The sequence below is a fragment of the Mus caroli genome, unplaced genomic scaffold (assembly GCF_978045245.1).
Source record: "Mus caroli unplaced genomic scaffold, Mus_caroli_1 scaffold_1, whole genome shotgun sequence".
NCBI classification, from domain to species: Eukaryota; Metazoa; Chordata; class Mammalia; order Rodentia; family Muridae; genus Mus; species Mus caroli.
The window spans coordinates 61,718,218-61,739,531 of NW_028227256.1; the positions used below are offsets into that span (position 1 = coordinate 61,718,218).

Here is a 21,314-nt window from a genome sequence, read left to right on the forward strand (position 1 = left end):
CTTGTGTTAAATTATATGTTTGGGGTTAATCTGTTCTATAGCAATAGATAATGAACACACAGAAATATGCCCTACTAGCTGAATATGGCATGACAGGCTCACGTTCCTGGTGACACCTTCTGTGTGAGGTGTCAGGCTGGGCAGTCAAGCTATGGATAGCGTAAGTGTTCTTTGGAAACCGTCCTTAATGAGTTCACATTATGATGGATTTTATATAAATGGGAAACAACACAAAAATCACCACCAACACAGAGATGACTAAAAATAAGTAGGAGCCACGGGTCCCAGAAAACTGACTTCAATACTGACTGGCCACCTTCCAATTCTGTGGCTGCATCCTCAGCCATTAGATGGTGCTTGTGCCGAAGGGGCTTATGGGGACCATCAACTGAGCTCTCTTCACCTGCTTAATGGAGCTTCCTATCCAAATTCATACAAGGTCATCATTCTGAGCTGGTTTTAAAAAAAGTTTCATCAAGTCTGTACTTGGCTGTTAACATTTTTTCTGCTACAATCCTGTTCTTCTCCCCCTAATCCTTTAATGCAGCTGTGAACCACACTATAGCTGGGCATGGTGCTAAGACTAACCAGCTACCATAAAGAACAATCTGTGCCACTGCCTTGTTGTTTACTTCCTTAATAAATCCCCTTCAGCCGATGGCTCCTATCAACAAATCACACACACACACACACACACACACACACACACACACAAAACAAACAAACAAGAACTAAACTGAACTGAACTGAACCAAACTATACTAAAGCAAACTAAATCCAAAAACTGCAGTCATTATGGTCAGTGGGAAGCACGGAAGCACAGGCTCCTGTTCTGCATCTAGGACTTGTACCTGGGACTTATCATTCTGTCCCTTCCACTTCCACACAGGATCAGGAACAGCCTGGAGTCTGAGCAGGAGCCATGAACTACCTGGCACCTACTCAAGAAACACCTGCTCCCTTGAGACTGCCAAGCAACAGGGCCTTCAAAGAGTAACATTCAACCCCTTCTTACCACCTCAGAAAAAACCTTTGAGGAAAGCAGGCACATTCATTTTTCTAAATATTCATTTGCTTAAAAAGCATTTTCCCAAATACCTTATGTTCCTCCCCCCACCCCTAGTTCATTAATTGTGTAGAACAGCCCTGTAGAGCGGTTAACAGATTTACTGATGTCTTAACGATAGCTCACTCCTGCCACATCCCAGAGTGTGTCCAGGGTTTCTGAAGGCACAGTAGCTACAGCAGACCCAAGCACTGGCTAGGGAGTGACACAGGCGAGCTGTCAGGCTTTGTGTTTCTGCTTGTTAAATCCGAATGCTCCTAATTAGTTATTCTGCCCCATAATGCCTGGCTGGACAATGGTGCAGGGATCAGGGCTGCTGAGGCTATGAATACAAGTTCCTCAGCCTCCTGAGGCTTGAGGACTGGTGACTTGGTTGTGGGCACTGAAGCACTGTGTTCCTGCTGGCTGTGGACTCAGTGACATCAACCCTCACGTGAATAAAGGTCATCACCTGTTAGTACTTTGGCAGAAGGTCAGCTGCCCTGAGTGCCCACTTAGGCCTTTCCTTTGTCTGCTGCCTCTGTGAAGAGTGCCCACAGAGAACAACACTCTGTGAGTCTGTTTGCTTGGTGGGGGCAGGGCATACAAAGTGATTCACCAACATCCTTGAAGAATTCAGCAAAACATATCTTCAAAGACTGGCCTTGAACTGCCTTGGACATGGCCTTTTTGTGAACTTACTAGCTATAGCTCTAGAGAAGCTCTGAAGTGGACCACCAGATACATTGTTCCTGTACAACACTTCTGACAGACATTTCTGTCACAGTGATGAATAGGGCAACTCTGCAAAATCTCAGCAGAGAAGTTTGCCATCCAGGGACATTTAGTGAGTGCTCAGAAAGACTGCAAAAATTAGCGAGGCTTGGAAGTGCATGCCTGCAACCCCAGCACTCTGGAGGCTAAAGCAGGAAGACTGGAATAGAAGTCAGCCTGTGTGGTACAGCAAGACTGTCTAAAATACAAACAAAAATGGGCCACATTAAACAACTCACAATTATCTTGATAGTCAAAAGCAGAGATCAGGGAGCTGGAGCGATGGCTCAGTGAGTAAGAGCACTTGCTGTGACAGGAGGAGGGCCTGAGCTCAGATTCCAAGAACCCATGTAAAAGCATGCCGGCTCTGAAAAGCTCAGGGTTATCGAGCCGAGCCTGAATGGCAAGGTGCAGGGTTAGTGAGAGAACCAGGTGGAAATGGATAGAGGCAGACACCTGACATAATCTTCTGGAATATGTATGCATGTATATGAGCATGTACACACACACACACACACACACACACACACGAACGGCCGGGGTTGGGGGGACTATGCATCCCTTCCCTCCTATCTATCCAGCCACTGATTCACTGAATATGCACATGTGTGGGATGTTAGTTGCTCAGCTCAAATGCTAATTACTTCTGCGTGAAACAAGCGACCAACCCACTGACCAACTGTTCTAGGACACTCTGGAGAAGGATTTTGCATTTGGCTACAGCTCATTCTTTTCATGACTCTCCAGGTCTTCAGGCCCTCCCTCTTCTTTGGCATCCCTCCCACTCACAACTCTACTTAAAATCCTCAACTTTTCCATCTCTTTTCTTCATTAAAAGCAATTTATTGAGCCAGGTGGTGGCGGCACACACCTTTAATCTCAGGCAGAGGCAGGGGAATCGCTGAGTTATTGGCAGCCAACCAGAATGAGTTCTAAAACAGCATGGTTACAGAGAGAAACCCTGTCTTGAAACACTAAAACAAAAAAGTAAACTATTGAAATGTGTGAAATGTTTCTCCCTGAAATAGCATGCTATTTTCACTGTATTAGTACCATAAATGAATGTGTGTGTGGTAGCATAATTATTATTTTCCTCACTATAATCTGAAAGCAAGGTCTATTTTGGAAAATTTGGAATTCAGGGAAAGTAGCTAATGAGGAAGAGGCCCCTTAAATTGTCCTACAAGAAAGGTTTGAGGGGGTGAGGTGGTGGGTGAGGGAAAGGGTGAGGAAGGGCTACACTAGCCCACTGCCCCACCCCTGGGAGCATCCAGGATCCTTTCTGTTGAATCACACATGACTAGAATCACTGAATGCTTAACTTACAAGTGTCCTGAAGGTAACACCAGAGGAAGCAGTGATTCCTATATATCTTAGGTTTTGTTTTGTAGCACACGTAAAAGTTCACTCTGGCCTAGCCTTTCAGAAGGACCATTAGAATTCCTTGTTTACACTCTAGGGAGTGCCATATTCCAACCAGGATTCTAACTGGATCCATACAAACAGCTAACAACTACTCTACAGAAACTTCCATATGCTCATAGTCTCTGGTAAAATGTGGAACTTTTTAAATCACTGTTAAAAGAATCAAGGGGGTAGAAGTAAGGGGCTGGCTTGTCTACTACTCACTGGCAACAGGGGAAACCCAAGGCAATGGGAATGTGGTACTATATCTGCAATATTGTTGGGACACATTCTTCTATTGTATTTCTGTCTTAAAGTCTTCCCATGAATACCTGATAATGCTGGATACATTGAAAATAACAAAACGAGGGCTGGAGAGATGGCTCAGTATTTAAACGTACTTGCTGTTCTTTCAGAGGTTCTGGGTATAATTTCCAGCATGCACATGGTAGCTCACAACTGTCTTGGAACTACAGTTCCAGGGTATCTGATGCCCTCTTTTGGCCTCTGTGGGTACCAGACATCATATGGTGCACAGATATACATGCAGGGAAACACATATACACATGAAATAAAACAACAAAACACATTCTATTCTATTCCCTCCTCTCAAGGTATCAAAACAAGGAAAACCTCTTGGAAGAAATTTTCCTATTAAAATTTCCATTTTACATGTTCACATATTCACAAAAGCTTCGTGGCCGCTGCGCCTTTTAGCCTTTTGAGTGTGTAACACCATGTATTCGCACCTCCTAACAGAAAGCCTCTTGCCAATATATGTCAAGAGGAGCTAGAGAAAGTACCCAAGGAGCTAACAGGGTCTGTAAACCCTATAGGTGGAACAACAATATGAACTAACCAGTACCCCCGGAGCTCGTGACTCTAGCTGCATATGAATCAGTAGATGGTCTAGTCGGCCATCACTGGAAAGAGAGGCCCATTGGACTTGCAAACTTTATATGCCTCAGTACAGGGGAACGCCAGGGCCAAGAAGTGGGAGTAGGAGGGTAGGGGAGTGGGGGGGGGTATGGGGGGACTTTTGGGATAGCATTGGAAATGTAAATGAAGAAAATACCTAATAAATAAAAATATATACATAACAAATGAGATAAAATGGAAGAAAAAAAGAAACAAACAGCAAAAAGCACCCCAAACAAGACCAAGTGTCCCACAAAGAACTTCACTAGCAGGGGCTGGGAGGATGCTCAGTGGCTGAGAACTCTGGCTGCTCATGTAGAGGACCTGAGTTTGGTTCCCAGCACTGATGTTGGATGGCTCGCAACCAATTGCCTGTGACTACAGTCTCAGGGGATCTGACATTCTTTTCTGGCTTCTGTGGGTATCAACACATACATATACACACAGAGATATACACAGGTATACAGAAATTTTTTTAAAAGTCTTTCAAAAGACTAAATAATATCTTTTTTTTTTCTTTTCTTTGAGCCAGGGTCTCACTATGTAACCCTAGCTGTCCTGGAATTTGCTCTGTAGACAAAAGTGGACTTGAATGCAGAGATCCACATGCCTCTGCTCCTGGTTGCTGGGAAGAAAGACATGTGCCACCACCTCAGCCTGAATATCATTTTCTAAGATCCTTTTGGCTGAACAGAAATTCATTTGGAATCAAGTTTTAAGAAATGAGTGAGTTGAGCTGGTGTGCCCTAGATCTCCTAGGAGCTGGAGAACCTTTGCCTGCCCTAGTAGCCACTCCCTTGGCCCTGCCATTAGGTCGGAATGATCCTTGGCTCTGTCTTAATATTAATATGCTCCAGGAAATGCTGCCAACTGACAGTCAAATAATGTGCTGAACAACTGCTACCTTTCCATGCATGTAAAGGTGGTTTGCTTTCTGGTAAGCAACTGTCAGCACTTGTAATTTATTCCCACATACCCAAGTGTACCACAGTAAGAATGAATACACCCAAAGGTGTCAGAGAATTAAAGCAGTAATTTCTCGACTGTAACAAAAGTTGTATTAGGTAGCTAAAAGTCTTCAGCCATTGTTGACTACGTCTATTTGTTAAAATTTTGAGTACCGTTATAAAAACAAAACTTATGAGGGAATGTGATTTTTGTGCTACCAGAATATCTTCAGTATCTTTAAATACCGTTAATGCTCTGTGTAATGCATACACTATTTTAAAACTATGCTTAAATATCAACTTCCTCTTTGTTATGAATTGTGTGTGTGTGTGTGTGTGTGTGAGAGAGAGAGAGAGAGAGAGAGAAAGACTGCACTCACACACATGCACATACTCGTTTGCATGTGCAAGATGAGACACCAGCCAAGAAGTTTCACTCAGTTCTCTCCTTCCACTGCAGGAGGCCGCAGGGATCCAACAGGCTCGCCAGGCTTGGCAGCCAGCACCTCATCCTCAGAACCACCTCACCAGCTGCTGTGCCTATCACATCACAAATTCTTAAAACAATCAAATTTAAGAGAAATTTGTAAAAAGGAATATGTTGTTGCTCGGGAGCTATGACTACTCAATAATTTATGAATTTCTCTTTTTCTCCACTAAAAAACGTACACCTAACAAACCCCTTTTCTGTAGGTGACTGTATAAAATGGAAAGCTTTGCTTTTACAAAAGTTCTTAAAGGGGGTTGGGGGCCTGGGAGGAGAGAAGGTCCGGGATAATGGGATATAAAGTGAATAAATAAATAAATGAACCACCACCAGCAGCACAATAACAACAAAAGAGCACGAGATGGGAAAGAAATCACTGACTGTGACACTTCTGAGGCTGACAAAGACTGGAAGGGAGCAACCAAGATGGCTCAGCTAACGGGGGGCCAGGAAGGGTTCCTATTTTCCTGATATACTCCTTCAGAAAAAAATGACAGTATTGTTTTTTTGGCCCCAGGTCCCTTTCCTACATTTGGGAACACTTCAGACCTAGAAAACATACTTGCTATTTGCCCAGAAACCAAAGGGAGATGGGCTGGGGTGCTCTCCAGGGCTGATAGCCAAGATACAGACAGATCAAAAGCTAAATTCAATTTAGTCTACATCAGGCTGAAGCAGTAATAGAATTAAACTTCCTCTAAATATGATAAGTTTGGGCTCTAAAGCCAGGCACAAAGAACCAGGTTAGAGGGAGATGTTGTATTAAGGGGAGCTCTAGCCCCTGCCCACAGGGAGTTTGATAAGCTGGCGATGGCTTCTATCCCACTGCCCAGCTGAAAACTGGTTAAGCTACTTATGCAGTTTGGGGGACTAATGGCCTGGCCCACCAAGAACACACTGTCACTGACTTAAGTAAGCTGCTTGGTATTTATGGTTTGATTATTACAAGAAGGAAAAAAAGGGGGCATGTGGGGGAGACAGCGGGGAAGCTTTAAAAAGCAGGCTCTATTATTCTAAATGGATATGCTACTCTGACACCCTAAAATGACTATGGAATTATTCTCTCTTCATCTGACAGAAAATTCATTTTTGAAGGACCTTCTTATAGAGGAGCTACTCTATTTTAAACCACCTTTATAAGAATGTTTGGTGCCTTTAAACACACGTCTCAATGGTAGTGTCTGGGCCCTCAGCTACCTACTATGGATCAGATAGCCTGGTAAGAAGATAGATAAATAAAAGTATATCAGAAAATTCAATCAATTCTCCCCTAGAATGTCACCAGGTTGACTGTAATTGGACACACATCCCTGTGTACCCTGGCTAGCAGCTTCCATGAGGACTTATCCAGGCAGGCAGGTTGAAGGAGCAAGTAGGTCTATATTTGACAAGGAGTATAGATTAAAGCCAGCCTTCTTTCAGGCATGTCCAACTAAATGCCTCACTTTTTCTTCCATTTGAAACAACTGTCTTACCTCTAAATGACAAGGAACACAAAAGTCTTAGATTTTTAAATTAAAAAAAGGCATATACCAGAAACCTTGAAAAGTAATTTACAGTCTGAGAAGTAAGCATAGGACAGGGGTGAGTTTTTAAGCTGATCTCATTTCTGGGCAAAATAACCAGAGAAGAAACAAAGACAGACACCCAGCAGTTTAAGATTTCTAACTTTGTCACAGTTATTTTTTTATTCTTTTGTTTGTTTTGTTTTGTTTTTGTTTTTTTGTTTTTTTCAAGACAGGGTTTCTCTGTGTAGCCCTGGCTGTCCTGGAACTCACTTTGTAGACCAGGCTGGCCTCGAACTCAGCAATCCGCCTGCCTCTGCCTCCCGAGTGCTAGGATTAAAGGCGTGTGCCACCACGCCTGGCTTTTTTGATTCTTAAAAGAATGAGTATTCATTTAGAAAGTAAAGTCAGTGCTTTCATTCAGTGTCCGACAGCTTCCTAGGCAGCGAGTAAGATTGGTTTAAATGATTAACCAAAGCTAAGTAGACTCAGATCTCAGCGCTGAGCACACAAGACCTTGGTTTCTTCCTAGCTGCTAACCTGTCAATCATTAAAAGTACATGTACTAACAAAATCCTAAAGGCTGATTTTGCCTATCTTCTGTGCTCTGCTATGTTTTATTAAACTGTATCCAAATGCTAGATTTCAGCGTCTGAAGGCTTCATGCAGTCACTTAATGCCTTTCCCATGTCTTTTTTTTCTTCACATAATTTTTAGTTGAAATACTCACATCTCATAAAATTCATTATTTTAAAGAAAACAGCCAGTTTATCTTCAGTATATTCCCAAGGGATCATCACTGTCTAGTTCAGACCTGGAAGAGATCCCACATCCATTGGCAGTCTCTGCTTACCGCCATTCTTTCCAGAGCCTGGAACCACTCATCAATTTTCTGTCGCTGTTAATTTGCTCATTGTGGACATGCCATTCAAATAGTTGTAATGACAGATATTTTTTCCTATCTGATTCTTAACTTAGCATGATATTTCAAAGGCTCATCCATGTTTTAGCGTGTATCACTATTGCACTTCTTTTTCTCGCTAGGTGTAATATACTAATGGCAAACAACATCTTATTCAACCATCTATCAGTTTATAGATATCTGGCTGTTCCCCAATTTTTTTCTACTGTGACTCATGCTGCATTTGAGATTCTCACAAAGGTTTGGTTTTCTTTGCTTTGGGGACCGGTCTTGCTATGCTAGCTATGAAGCCCACGATACCTCAGTCTCCTAAGTGGCTGGAACCGCAGGGCATACCCCTACCATTTACGGACAAGCATTCATAAGCTCTCGGGCACGTAGTTGGGAGCAGAATCTCTGGGTTACATGGAGCTGCTAAACTCTGTCCAAAGTGGCTATTCCACTTAACTTCCCTGGTACCAAAGTATGAGTACTCCAGGGACCCCACATTCTTGCCAGTATTTGTCATGGTCTCATAGCACCTTTTAATACTGAATCTCCCCCATTCTGAATAGAAATTAGTTAACTGTGAAGAAATTACTGCAATGACAGATTAATTCAGTGCCCAAACCACAATCCACAAAGTGACTTCTGACAGAAAATGCAAATGAAAAGCTCTCTGAGCACATACCTGCTGCAGGTCAGCAAGAGAGTACAGGTGGATCTGTTGAAGGAGATATTCTCTGGGGAAAATTCTGGAAACAAAGGTAGATACACAGTGACCAGTGGTGCCATAGGATACATGTTTCCTGCTGAGTTTCTTTCAGAACCCCCTTTACCTCTACTTATGTTCCCAACCCTCGGAGAACTCAACCCTCAGAGAAAACTTCCCTTTCCTCTGGCATTTTTTTTTTGGAAGGTAAACACTGTAAGTAAATATAATTTTCATTTCTAATGTTATCTGAAATGATATTGTATAGTATTATAGGCCACATTTGATTTTTGTTTTGTTTTGGTTTGGTTTGGTTTTTGGAGATAAGTTTTTGATATGTAGCCCACTGTGGCCTTGAACTCTAAATCCTCCTGCTTCAGCTTTGACAGATGCTGGGAGTACAGGAGTGTACCACTATGCCTGTCCTGCTTCTGGCTTCTCATCCTAGGTATGTCTCTAACAAACTGTGTCATCTTATACAGATCTGAAACAGCTTCTATGCTTGTCCAGCTACTATACTGTGTAACAAGGACAACTAAATTTGCTGGCGCTAATGGCGGTGTAGGTATAACAGCAACATGCTGATTTGAATAAAAATGTCCCCAATTTCCCCCAATAGGCTCATGTTTGAATATTGGCCTCCATTTGGTAGAATTGGTTGGGAAGGGTTAGGGGGTGTGGCCTTGTTGAAGGACCTGTTTTCATGAGAGATGAACTTTGAGATTTTAAAAGAATCATGTTATTCCCAGTGTGCCTTCTCTCCTACCTTCTGCTTGTGGATCAAGGCGTAAGCTTGGAAGCTATTCCTGCTGCCATGATTTTGCTCTGTCATCATGGACTCTAACCATCAGAAACCATAGGTGCAATTAAATAATTTCTTTTATAAGTTGCCTTATTGTTACAGCAATGGAAAAGTAACCAGTACAGCTGTATATCTAACTAATTTTAGAGTTAAGGAATATTAGAATGGCAACCTATGTGGTTCTTTAGAATCACCTATGGGCAGGGGTAGTTCCGCTGAATGTCACATTCATGATATATTCTCTCAAGGGCACATTGAAATTAACTTTTAGATTTTGGGCACAGATGGTACAATAATATAAAACTGTAAATTGAGGCACTTGAACAAATTTCACTAGCTGCTGTTAATTTCTAGGACCGAGTCAGATGACTGTGAGTAAACAGGAACAAACAAATAAACAAACAAACAAACAATTGTGGGCAAGCAGCTCCCAAGAAAGAGAGAAAGGTAGAGACAGTTAGAAAGAACACATACACATACATATGTACATGCACACATATGCACATGTACATGTACACGCATGCATGTACATACACGCGCGCGCGCGCGCGCACACACACACACACACACACACACACACACACACACACACGAGGGTAGTATATGCCTGTAATCCCAGTACTTGGGAAGTTAAGAAAGGAGAATCTTGAGTTGGATGTCAACCTGGATAATGACACTGACTCAAAATAAATAAACAACAAAAAGGAAACACTATATATTCAAACCAAATCCACATTCACAGTTGTTAGTATTTTCTCTGTCTCACATGGTACTATACAATAATTTGGTGGTTGGTTGTGAGCCTCAGCTTTTAATGGCTGTGCTTTCACTCCAGCTCTAACTTGTATTTTATTTTATTTTATTTTTTTCTAACTTGTATTTTAAATGAACCCCCCAATAACTGAACTAACATTTAAGCTCGACACCAAGCTCGAGGAAGTCTCAGTATCTGAGTTCAAGAAGCATGGAGCCAAGTACAGCTAAAGGATAGAAACAAACTGATAATTAGACTAAACACTGGAAAGAGAAGATGTTAAGAGTGATGTGTGGTACACATCCTTTTAGAATGGCAGATCCCAATTCTGGTATGCATCAGAATCACTGAGGCAGTTTTAGGAAGAGAAAGTACACACACATAGGTAGAGAGCAGGAAACAGTGAAGGCAAAAATCCTCCTACTGCTAGTAAAACCAAAGGTTAGAAACCCTGGCCTAATATGTAACTAACTGGGAAATTCATTACTCAGTCTGTTAATTAAGGGCAGATTACTCACCAAACTCTAGAGATAAATATGTTCAGTTCTCTATGCATATAATGCTGATTAAATGCATATTACATACCAGGTACAGTACCACACTACTGAATAAAAGAGTTATGGATCACTGGACAAAGCCTTGACTAGTAGAGGACCAAACAGCCATTCTAGGTTGGAGCTAGGAATAGAAGAGTTCTGTTTCAAAACACAGTTCTATCCATAGACCAAGTGACAAGGGCATTCATTGCATTCTAGGAAACAGAACTTGGGTTCTGAGGCCAGGCTCCTTCATCTCTAATGGGCTAGTGTGGACATGTGGCAGGAAGCAGGATGCAACTCCTGGGCAGCACACAGGATAGAGGATAAGTGCTCAGCTCTGCATGCTGCAGTAGATTTTGCAGAAAAGGGCCCCTGCTGTGGAAAGTGGACCATAGTTTAAGGAACCAAGGGAAACAGCCAATCCTCACATCACTAACACACAGGATAGAGATGATTAAGAGCCCATTCCTCATTTTAAACACCCAGTGTTAAGCAGCAATAATAAACAGTAAAACTTTTAATTCAGCATACGTAATGTCATCCTACCTTCCAGCTGTTCTGAGCATTATATATGGACTCCATTTTCTTTAAAAAAAAAGAAAAGGTGGGGGGGGGGGCTCAGAGGTAAAGACTAATGTGCCGGGAATCATGAAACTGGGACTCAAGGTCAAGACTTTCTGAGCACAGAGGACTATGCTCTTTCCAGTTTCTTCAAGTTGGGGACAGGAAGCAAAGGTGGATTTGAACTAAACATTTAATTTAACTGCTATTTGTGCTCTTTGGTGTATTTTGGGGGGGGGGCAGCAAAATAATCACTGACCTTTGTGCATACGAGTGTGTGTGTGTGTGTGTGTGTGTACATGTGTAGGAGTACAAAGCACATGTGTGAACATGCATGTGGAGGCCAGAGGTTGACTGCTTTCCATCAATGTTTTTGACACAGCGTCTCTTATTGGTGTTAGACTTAGCAATATGGTTGAGCTGGCTGGCCAGTAAGCCTCAGAGATTCTCCAGTCTCTGACACTCCAGTGCTAGGATCACAGACATGCATGTCTGCTACCAACTTTTTACATGGGTGCTGGGGCTCTAATCTCAAGTCTTCGTGTGTACACAGTAGCATTTTACCAAAGCAGGGCATCTCCCAGTCTGCTTTTGTTTTGTTTCTTTTTTTGAGAGAGAGACTGGTTTCTCTATGTTAAGCTGGTCTCCACTTGTGGTCATCATCCTGCCTCAGTATCCAACATTCAACCAATACAGGTATACTTCACTATACTGGCTCCTGTGCCTTCTCTCTAAGGGCAGTAAAAATAGAGAGAATCTGGCAGGTATTCCCGACAAGATATCAGAAGCTCTTTCTGGAGTAATGACAAAGAGATACTGAAAGCTGCAGGTACATACTTTTAAGGGACTTTCTCTAAGGACTGACAACATTTAAAATGGGTGAAAGATGAGAAGAGGTCAAAGATGACTCTGGGTATCTGGTGTAGGCAAGTAGATGGTGATGCCCTGGCCAATATGGGATCAAGCTATCAAGGAGGAAGGATGACCAAGTTATGCCTATATGTGCTAACTATCCAGAGACAGACAGGGTGCGAGGGATGCAGAAGAGACAGACACTAAACATTAGCACAGACAGATGGAACAATCAGATCAGAAACTGAGGGGAAGAGAGATGAGCACAGATAAAGGTTAACTCTTTATGTTCCACTGTCTGGAACTACCTACATGTACACTTTGATGGTCTGCAATTTTTCTCATGTTTTGAATGTTTTGAAAAGAACATTCATACATAAGTTGGTATCTCTGTTTCCTCTTTTTTGTAAAATGTTCATATCCTTGTAGCATTGATCCAGCTTCCCCCAGTGCTTACAATTCACATAGCCACAGGACAATGGTCAAAGCAAAGCAATTAAGGACTATGCAATTTACAGACTTTATTTCAATTCCACCAATTATTTCAATAATGTTGCTTCTTTGTTCCAGGATCTTTTCCAGAATATAATAATGTATTTATGGAGTATAGTCTTCTTGTTAGGTGTACTTAAGTATTTCCAGGTCTCTTGAGACTCAAACACATATCTAGGACATGGTCTTTTAGTGGGATTCCAAGGGTAGCAACAGGAAATATCATATTCTAATAGGTAAGACAGGGGCTGCTGGGAGTGAACGGAAGGAAGGAATCATCTTGAAAGGTAAATAATGAAGTTTCTTAAGTATAAGTTAAGAGGCAGCAGTGCTGAGAAACAGATACACTGACCCAAGTGTGTGGGCTAGACAGTCATCTCACCATTCTACCCGACCTCTTCCATGGGTATAAAGACCCATTCTTCAGTGTGGAAGGACTGAAGGAAGGTTCTGGAATGGTCTATAGCAAGGACAAACACTAGAGAGCAGATCTGTTATGTTTTGATATTTAAAACTCTCTTTGGTCTAAAATCCTAACGTTTCTATGATTAGAAGTAGATAGGATAAAGGAAGTAGGTGTAAACTGAATTATCCTGGCATGCCCTTGAACTTGAGACAGGTAGAATCCTTAGTTATCCAAGCAAGCAAAGCCTGTGTTTTACCTGCAGCGAGGCAGGCCTTGGAACAGGTGCTGCGTTTGCTGCTTTAATGACCACAACTGATGAGTAAGGAAGAGACTTTTCAGTTTTTCCTTCCTGGGGTCTTCTTCCTTCCAAGCCCTGTTCATTATTCTTCTCACAGAAGCAATTCTGGCTTCTGTCATCACTACTATCCCTTCAGCATTATCTGTACAGCTGAAGGTAATTCTGCCTTTATTTAATGTTGCAAACTATGTAAATGTATTTTGCATGAATTTATTTTCCCTCTCCCTTTAAAGGAAACTCTTATGTTCCTCCAGAAGTTTGTCATCTGCTGTCTCCCTGTATCAGGTTCCAGTGTTGAACACCATAATTTACATGAGGTCAGTTATGATAGACATAAAAATTGGACAATTCAATATATGCAGAAAAGATAAAAGAACTGAGCCTACTGGGTCTGGAGAAGATGTGTGTCCAAAAGATTTCGTGGTAGCCATGAAAATACAGACTTTTAAGAGAGATAATGTCAATCAGCCCTTCTCTCCACGAGGAAGGAAGTAGTGACATAAAAACACTGATGCCAAAAGGGAGAATACATCTCCCCAGAGGGGCCAGTGGGACCTAGTAAAAGGCACCTCCTGTAGAGATGCTTTTTAATGTAAATGAAAGAGAGGAGGATTTTCCTACAGACATTTAGAGATAGGGCTGTGCTCTTGTGCTCATATGCCTCCATTGCAGGGCAACAGGGCAGATAAGGCTCGCTGCCCCTTGCTCACCTCTCCATGGAAGCAAACTGAATTAGAAACACATTCTCTAAGCATTTCCTCCAGGCAGACTAACCACAGAGGAAAGCCAGGGTGAGACACAAACACCAAGATCAGGTTGGCAGCCAAGGTCATTTCCATCTACATGACCCCAAGAGCTGCTCTACTGTGGTTTGGGTCATATAAGCTGCCCATCAGATATAGGCCCTTGAGAAAATGGAGTGAACTAGCAGGGATACCTAGGGTCTTTTCTCCTTCAAGTCCAAATAGGACATGGGTTATACAGGACCTAGACAGGCAGAGCCTGCTCAATCAGCAGAAAGATGCCCGAGGCAGATCTACCCACGGGAAGATACCTCAGGGGAGGCAGTTTCTTCCGGGAATATGCTGGTAGAGCTATTTATGTCTGAGAAGCAAAATTTGGTGCCCCCTAAAGATACTTTTGCCAGCATTAATTTTACTTAATACATTCAATACAGCATTGGTAATTATTTGCATTCATTGGTCAGAAAATCCTGATTACCTTATTTACCATGAATGTAACAAATACCCCGGCAACCTGTCACTATGGTTAAGAACCTAAAATCAAAATCCAAAATAACACATAAGAGGATGTTCACAATCAGCTATTGGATGGATCACAGGGCCCCCAATGGAGAAGCTAGAGAAAGTATCCAAGGAGCTAAAGAGATCTGCAACCCTGTAGGTGCAACAACATTATGAACTAACCAGTACCCCAGAGCTCTTGACTCTAGCTGCATATGTATCAAAAGATAGCCTAGTCAGCCATCACTGGACAGAGAGGCCCATTGGACACGAAAACTTTATATGCCCCAGTACAGGGGAATGCCAGGGCCAAAAAAAATGGGAATGGGTGCGTAGGGAAGTGGGGGGGAGGGTATGGGGAACTTTTGGGATAGCATTGGAAATGTAATTGAGGAAAATACGTAATAAAAACATATTTAAAAAAATCCAAAATAAGCACATACTCCATTGACTTAAGCAGATGCTGGGCTCACAGTATGCAGCAGTCAGTGTGCCTGCCACTGAAGATTTGGAAAAGCACAGTTTGTAAACATACAGATATACATACAGGGTGAGGGGAGCTGGCAGGTTACCTGGCCAGGAAAGGCCTCCTTGAGTGGGAAGTGGGGAGTTACTGGGAGGAAGTGGAGGTGGAAGGGTGGATGGTATTCCAGGTGGAAAGAGCAGTAGTAGCAGGCACTCAAAAGTTCGAGCATGCCCAATACCTAGTAAGCCTCTCCTGGGCAAGGGTACCCCATGCAATGTGAGCTTAGATTTAGTATGTAAGTTAGTATGTAGCCAGCCAGTACATGTGTGTGTCTTGACTGTCATGCTGAATCTACTTAAAGAGAAATGGGGTGCCACAGAAGTGCCCTAAGTAAGACAAGGCCATGGTGAGAGCTGACGGGGAGAGAAGGGGGTGAAGGCAGGAAGGACCAGGTGAGAAATAAAGAGCTCTAAGAGGATGAAAGCTTACAAAGAGAGGCCTTCCACCAGAAAGACTGTCTGTCACCTCAATCTTCAGGTCATGGCAAGCCACAAAGAAGCCTCCATTTCCCCACTAAGTCGGGAACATCACTGGAAGCTGTGTCTGCTGAAAGAGGAAAGAAGAGGAACCCTCTCACTGGGAGAGTGTCTGGGCTGTGGAAGAAGATGGGAACTGTATGGTATGGCCAGATGGAGTCTCCTGAGTCAGCTCAGGAAATTCCTGTCTCCGGCCTTTGGGTTTCAGGTGGAGCTACGATTATAAGGAAGGCCAGGACAACACACCCGGGAAACAGAAAAGACCTGGCCCTTGAGAAACAGTGCCAGAAAGGATTTTTCCAGGGAGAAGCCTGGGAAGGAACACTTTGACAGCAGAACTGCTTCAGGGAGGCCAAAGGAGGGAGCTTCTCAAGGGGCAAGAAAGAATCCACAGCCCAGGAGCTGGGGGGCGGGGGTGGCACACAGCACAGGGAAAACTCTCAGGAGCCCCCTAGAAACAGGAATTCAGAGCTGACCTCAGATAATGGTTTGGGCAGGAGGAAGACAGCCAGACTGCAGAGGGTCTGAGGGTGGTACACGACTCTTTTCAGAACTTAGCTTTAAAAGAAAGGAAAGTGGGCCGCTGCTAAAGAAGGATACAGGACGGGACGGAGAAAAGGTTCCTTTCTAAAGAATGGGGGAGACTTGAGCACATATATGCTAAGATAAAAAATGTTAGTACAGAAGCAGGAACACAAGCATAGGGGTAAGTAACAGGGGCTGCCCAGGAAAGGGAACTGAGGAGTCAACTGGAAACTCTTTCATTCTCTCTCTCTTAAAATGCATTCATTTTTTACTAAAATGTTATGTAATAGATATTACTTATTAATTTCTCCTATGTAACTTCCAAATCTCACCATATTAGGAACTCAAAGCTGCACACTAAGTGAGAGATATCTGTCTTAGCAGTCCTTGGGTAAACAGGATCCTTGCTGCGGAAGATCTCTTTGGTTTTCAGGTGAGGCTGCTATGTTTGGGGCTTCCTATGCATGAAGTGACCTCCCTGCACTATAACACTATTAATCACCAGGCCCAGTAGCATTTCTGTAGCAGGCCAACCACATGCACGTCCCTGCTCATGGCAATGCAAACTCATCTAACTGGGCCTGACACTCAAGTCAAAGGACAAAAGTGGTAAGAGTCAGCTCTACACTTGTCTCATCCATCAACGGAAACCACAGCACTGACAGGTTCTCTGGTACCAGAGAATACTGAAGAAGCCTGCTACAAGTCCACAGCCATCAACTAACACACCTAGATCTAGTAACAACGTTTCCATTCATCTTCTTTGGAACTTGGAAGGTAACTTAAGAGAAAAGATGAAAATGGAAAAGGAAAAAGTTCAAATATGATTCAGAGCCCTTATATTAGCTGACACTTGGGGTTAAACATTCAGAGATAATTTTCTATGAAATCAAAGACAGTAGAGTCTTAACAAACAAAGCAAAACACCAAGGGGGAACTCATTTCATTTTGTTCTATGCCATTACATCAAATAAATCAAGACCCATTTAACCTGAGTAATTTCTGAGGACTTCAACTCCCACTGAACCCTGCTACTCGCGACAGTAAGGGGCTGAGTTGGGCTCTGAGAGTAGTCTCTTCACAAGATTTTGATAGAATTGTTACTATATGTAACATTCCCAGGAAACTGAGCTCTCAGAAATACACAATTGGGATTTAAAAACCCCAAGACTGGGGCTGCTGAGAGGGCTTAGTTTGTAAGGTTCTTGCTGCATAAGCACGAGGACTTGAGCTCAATCCCCACAACATACATAAAAATGCCAGGTGCCGAATGTTATAGGGTAACCATCCGCTTTCTGACTGGATCAAAGCCTGATCCACAGGATGTACTGTATGTACAGAATACAATATATGTTTGGTACTGCAACCCTAGAACCAAGCTGGAAAGATCATAGACCTAGGGGAATCTCACTACTGTCGTTTGCTAAACAACATGTGACCAAACTGCCTTCTAAATCTTCATAGATTAGCGCAGCCTTTGTCAGAGGAACTTCTCACTGCAATGGAAGTAGCAACTGACACAGAAACTGGTACTAACTGCAGAGAATAAAGGACAGTGAAGTCCCCAGCCCTCAGTGGGATGCCTGCATCACCTTCTCCAAGGCTTAGGACACAGGAAGAGGGGACAAACAGAACGGAAGAACTGGAGGATGGGCAAGTGTATGCATTCTGCGCATACATAACACAGGCATAACATTGCCTCTGCCAATATTTCATCATAGTAGGGAGAGCGGCTCATCCCTCCCTGAGGGAGTCGTTTTAAAGTATATTTTGAGTCTTCTTTTTTAAAAATTTTTCATAGATTTCTTTAAATTAATTTTAATTATGTGTAGGTGTGTGTACATGAATGCAGAGGCCCACAGAGCTGGAGCTACAGTTACAGGCAGTTGTGGAGCACTTGATGTGGTTGTTAAGAAGTGGAGCCCAAGGAGGCAGTGCGCTCTCTTAACTCTAAGCCTCTCTCTAGCCCAGAACTCCTAACAGTTAACAGCAGCTGGGGGAAGGGGTGAAACTTTCTTTAGCAGTGTAGCCACCCTTAAGTTGCCCATGTTCTAGTAAATAACTTCCCACTCATTCTCCTTCAAGCAACCCTAATTAAACTCAGGGGTCTCACACAAAGACATGAAAGTGGAAGGGGGGCTTTTGGAGAAGAAGGGAGCTTTCAATGAGAGAAGGTAATGGGATAAAAATTACTTAAATTCAGCATATACATGCATGGCACTATCAAAAACATAATTTTTTTTTAAATGTCAGATGCAGTTGCAAGTACTTCCAGTGCTAGTGGGTGGTAGAGACAGGAAGATCCCTAGAGTCCACTGTCAGTTAGCCTAGCCAGTGAGAGACTGTGTCTTAAAACACAAGGTGCATGGTTCCCAAGGAACAAGACCCTAGGCTGGCTTCTGGCCTGTATATGCATGCGCACACATACACACATACATGTATACAGGCATACACACACACACACACACACACAATTAAAGTGAAGGGTGTTGGAATGCAATTATTTCAGTTTAAACAGACTTTAAAGAAAAAAATTACAATGCACATATTCATATGCATAATAAAAAAAGATAATGCCGAATGAGGACCTCTGGAATTTGATTCTGAATAATAAGGGTCTGAAAGAAAATAAGTAGAGGTGAGTAAAGGATACTTTACAAAGAAAACCATTTATTCACATATTACTACTGCGTTTTTCAGAAATATGTGATCCAGGGTAGGTAATTTGTACTGAGTTGCGAGAGCCATTGTGACTTTGCACCCACATCGAAATCTGTAAAAAGCACTGTGAGGCATCCCAGGAAGAGCAATTTGGTGTTAGTGATCTGAGCTGCAGACGCTCAGGAAATAGTTACATTAGGCTGGGTATGGAGAGGGCTCATGCATCCAGCCATGCTCCGAGCTAATGGAAAAACAATTTGAAATCAAAGGCAGATATTTCGATGAGAACCCACACTGAAGAAATGAGCTTCAATCATTTCTCTAGATGTCTCATTTTGCTAATCTCATTGGTTGAAAAAGTGACAAGCTTGCACAAGGTATTATATCTGAGTAGATAGTTACAAGAAATAAGGGTTTCCTTACCAGGTCATTCAGAAAGTGTGTGTAAGCTACTTAGTAACAATCTGAAGACTGGAGTAGCAATGCTTGGGAAGTAATTTGGGCTGTGATTATTCTGGGGCCTGGCATAACAGTGACAGATCACATCTCTTTTATAAATCCCAGCTCAAATTCCTAAAGTAGTTTAAATAAGAACAAGAATGTTGGACTTTTAATACAATGTTCCAAAAATTATTTTTAGGTAATGATATATTTTATTTTAGAAAGAGACAAGATTACTTCCTAACGTTTTAAAGAATTTTTCAGTCAAGAGTTACGTGTGTGTGTATAGTTTAGTACAATTAACATACACCTTCGCAGCACTCCTTCCTCAAAGCTTCCTAATCTGTTTACTACGGTATGGCATGGCCTCGTAGGCAGCCTCTAGCTCCATCTTAGATTTATGGTATTGGTTTGTATTTATATCTAAGCTATCTACCTAATAGATTTCTGGCTGAATGAGACCTCTGGAGAAAGTGAAGGAAGGGAGGCATGACAGCAGAGCAGGCAGGCAGATCATTTACAAATGATATTTCTAGAGTGGGTCCAAAAGAAAAATCATTTATGAGTCAATCTAAGGACAGTTGCTTTCAAACATTATCAAAATAGCATTTATATGTTATAGTTTCTGAGCCCTGGTAAATTTGTGCAGCTGGTCTGTTAAGACTATAGCCTAACTTTAGCTAGAGATAGCTTAAATTAACTAAGTTGAAACTAGCCATAAAAGCCTGGCTAATAAATATTCCAAAAAAAATAAAAATAAACATCATATTCATTTACAGAGCATAAAGAAGTGCTATTAATACACTTTAAATATTAATAAATGACTGATCTTTACTGATTCTATTTTAGGGAGAATATTGGGCCTGTGAGAGGGCTCAGCTGGTAGAGGTGCTGTGTCCAGCGGATAACTGCAGCTTCACCCCTGGTTCCCAAATCCCACAAGGTAGTAGGAGAAACCACATCTCCACACAGGCACTGCAGCATGGGAATGTGTACACACACGCGCGCGCACACATGCACACAAACATGCACATACTTCATAGCTAAAGAGGTTTATTCTTCTAAAATTCAATATTAACCATATTTTACATACTTAGACCTCATATTTTTGAGGCAAAATACTCTTGAGATCAGAGACACAGCAAGAAATCTGTGTGTGTGTGTCTCTGTGTGTATGTGTGTCTGTGTCCATTCATGTTTGTGTGATTGGGCACCAAAGGGTGACACTATTTCTACCTTAGTTTGAGACAGGCTCTCTCACTGAACCTGTAGTTCTGCATTGCTGGGCTGGCGGGCCAGTGAGCCTCAGGGATTCTCCGGCGTTCACCCTCCAGCACTGGAGTTACAGACACGTATGTCATGTAAGCTCTTCCATGGGTGCTGGGGCTCCATATACAGCCTCCTATGGCGTAGAGCAAGCTCTCTGCTCACTAAGCCATCTTCCCAGGTTCTGGATGAAGATGTTTTACCATCTCCTTATTTGCTACGACTCTCATTGAGTATACTGCTTAATATTATTATTATTTTACATCTACCAACACAACAAAATTGCAGTTTTGCTCAGTAATTCATGATCTTTTTAAACATTTAATGACATCACTTAGGCACAGTACCTCAGACCTCTTCTCCCAGGTCTGAGTGGCCAAAACAGGAAGACTGTCATGACTTCAGGGCCAATCTGAGTTCAGACTGAGACCCTGTCTCCACAAGGTGTACAACTAAGTGACATAACTACATGACAAACAACACACCTGCAACTATTTTAAAGAGAAAGATGCATTTACAGAGAGAAAAATCTAGAAAACAAGCTCAGAATAGTATGTGCTGTTTTATTTTATTTTTCTATAATGAATCATATATATTGTATTAAGCAAAACCCAGTTTGACCAAATGAAGTTGCCAAAATCTTAGTAACAATAGTTTATCTGCTTAATGAACTTATCCAACAAGTATTTATTAGTCTCCACTCTGTATCAGGCGCTGTTCCAGGCCCTGGGGATACAGCAGTGAGCAATACAGATAAAAAAACCATGATCCAGTGTAA

The 21,314-nt window shown here is 42.3% G+C and overlaps 1 protein-coding gene across 3 annotated transcripts in view; it reads right to left on the minus strand.

The window, feature by feature from the left end:
- Plekhm3 (pleckstrin homology domain containing M3) overlaps positions 1-21,314 on the minus strand; it is a 169,282-nt gene that overhangs the window by 66,145 nt on the left and 81,823 nt on the right. For all 3 annotated transcript variants that reach the window (XR_015047129.1, XM_021171504.2, XM_029477337.2), the window contains one exon: positions 8,673-8,736. Coding sequence is in view for 2 of the 3 variants with exons in the window: in XM_021171504.2 (XP_021027163.1) it covers positions 8,673-8,736 (64 nt within the window). In the remaining variant the exon portion in view is untranslated. The remainder of the gene's footprint in view (positions 1-8,672; positions 8,737-21,314) is intronic.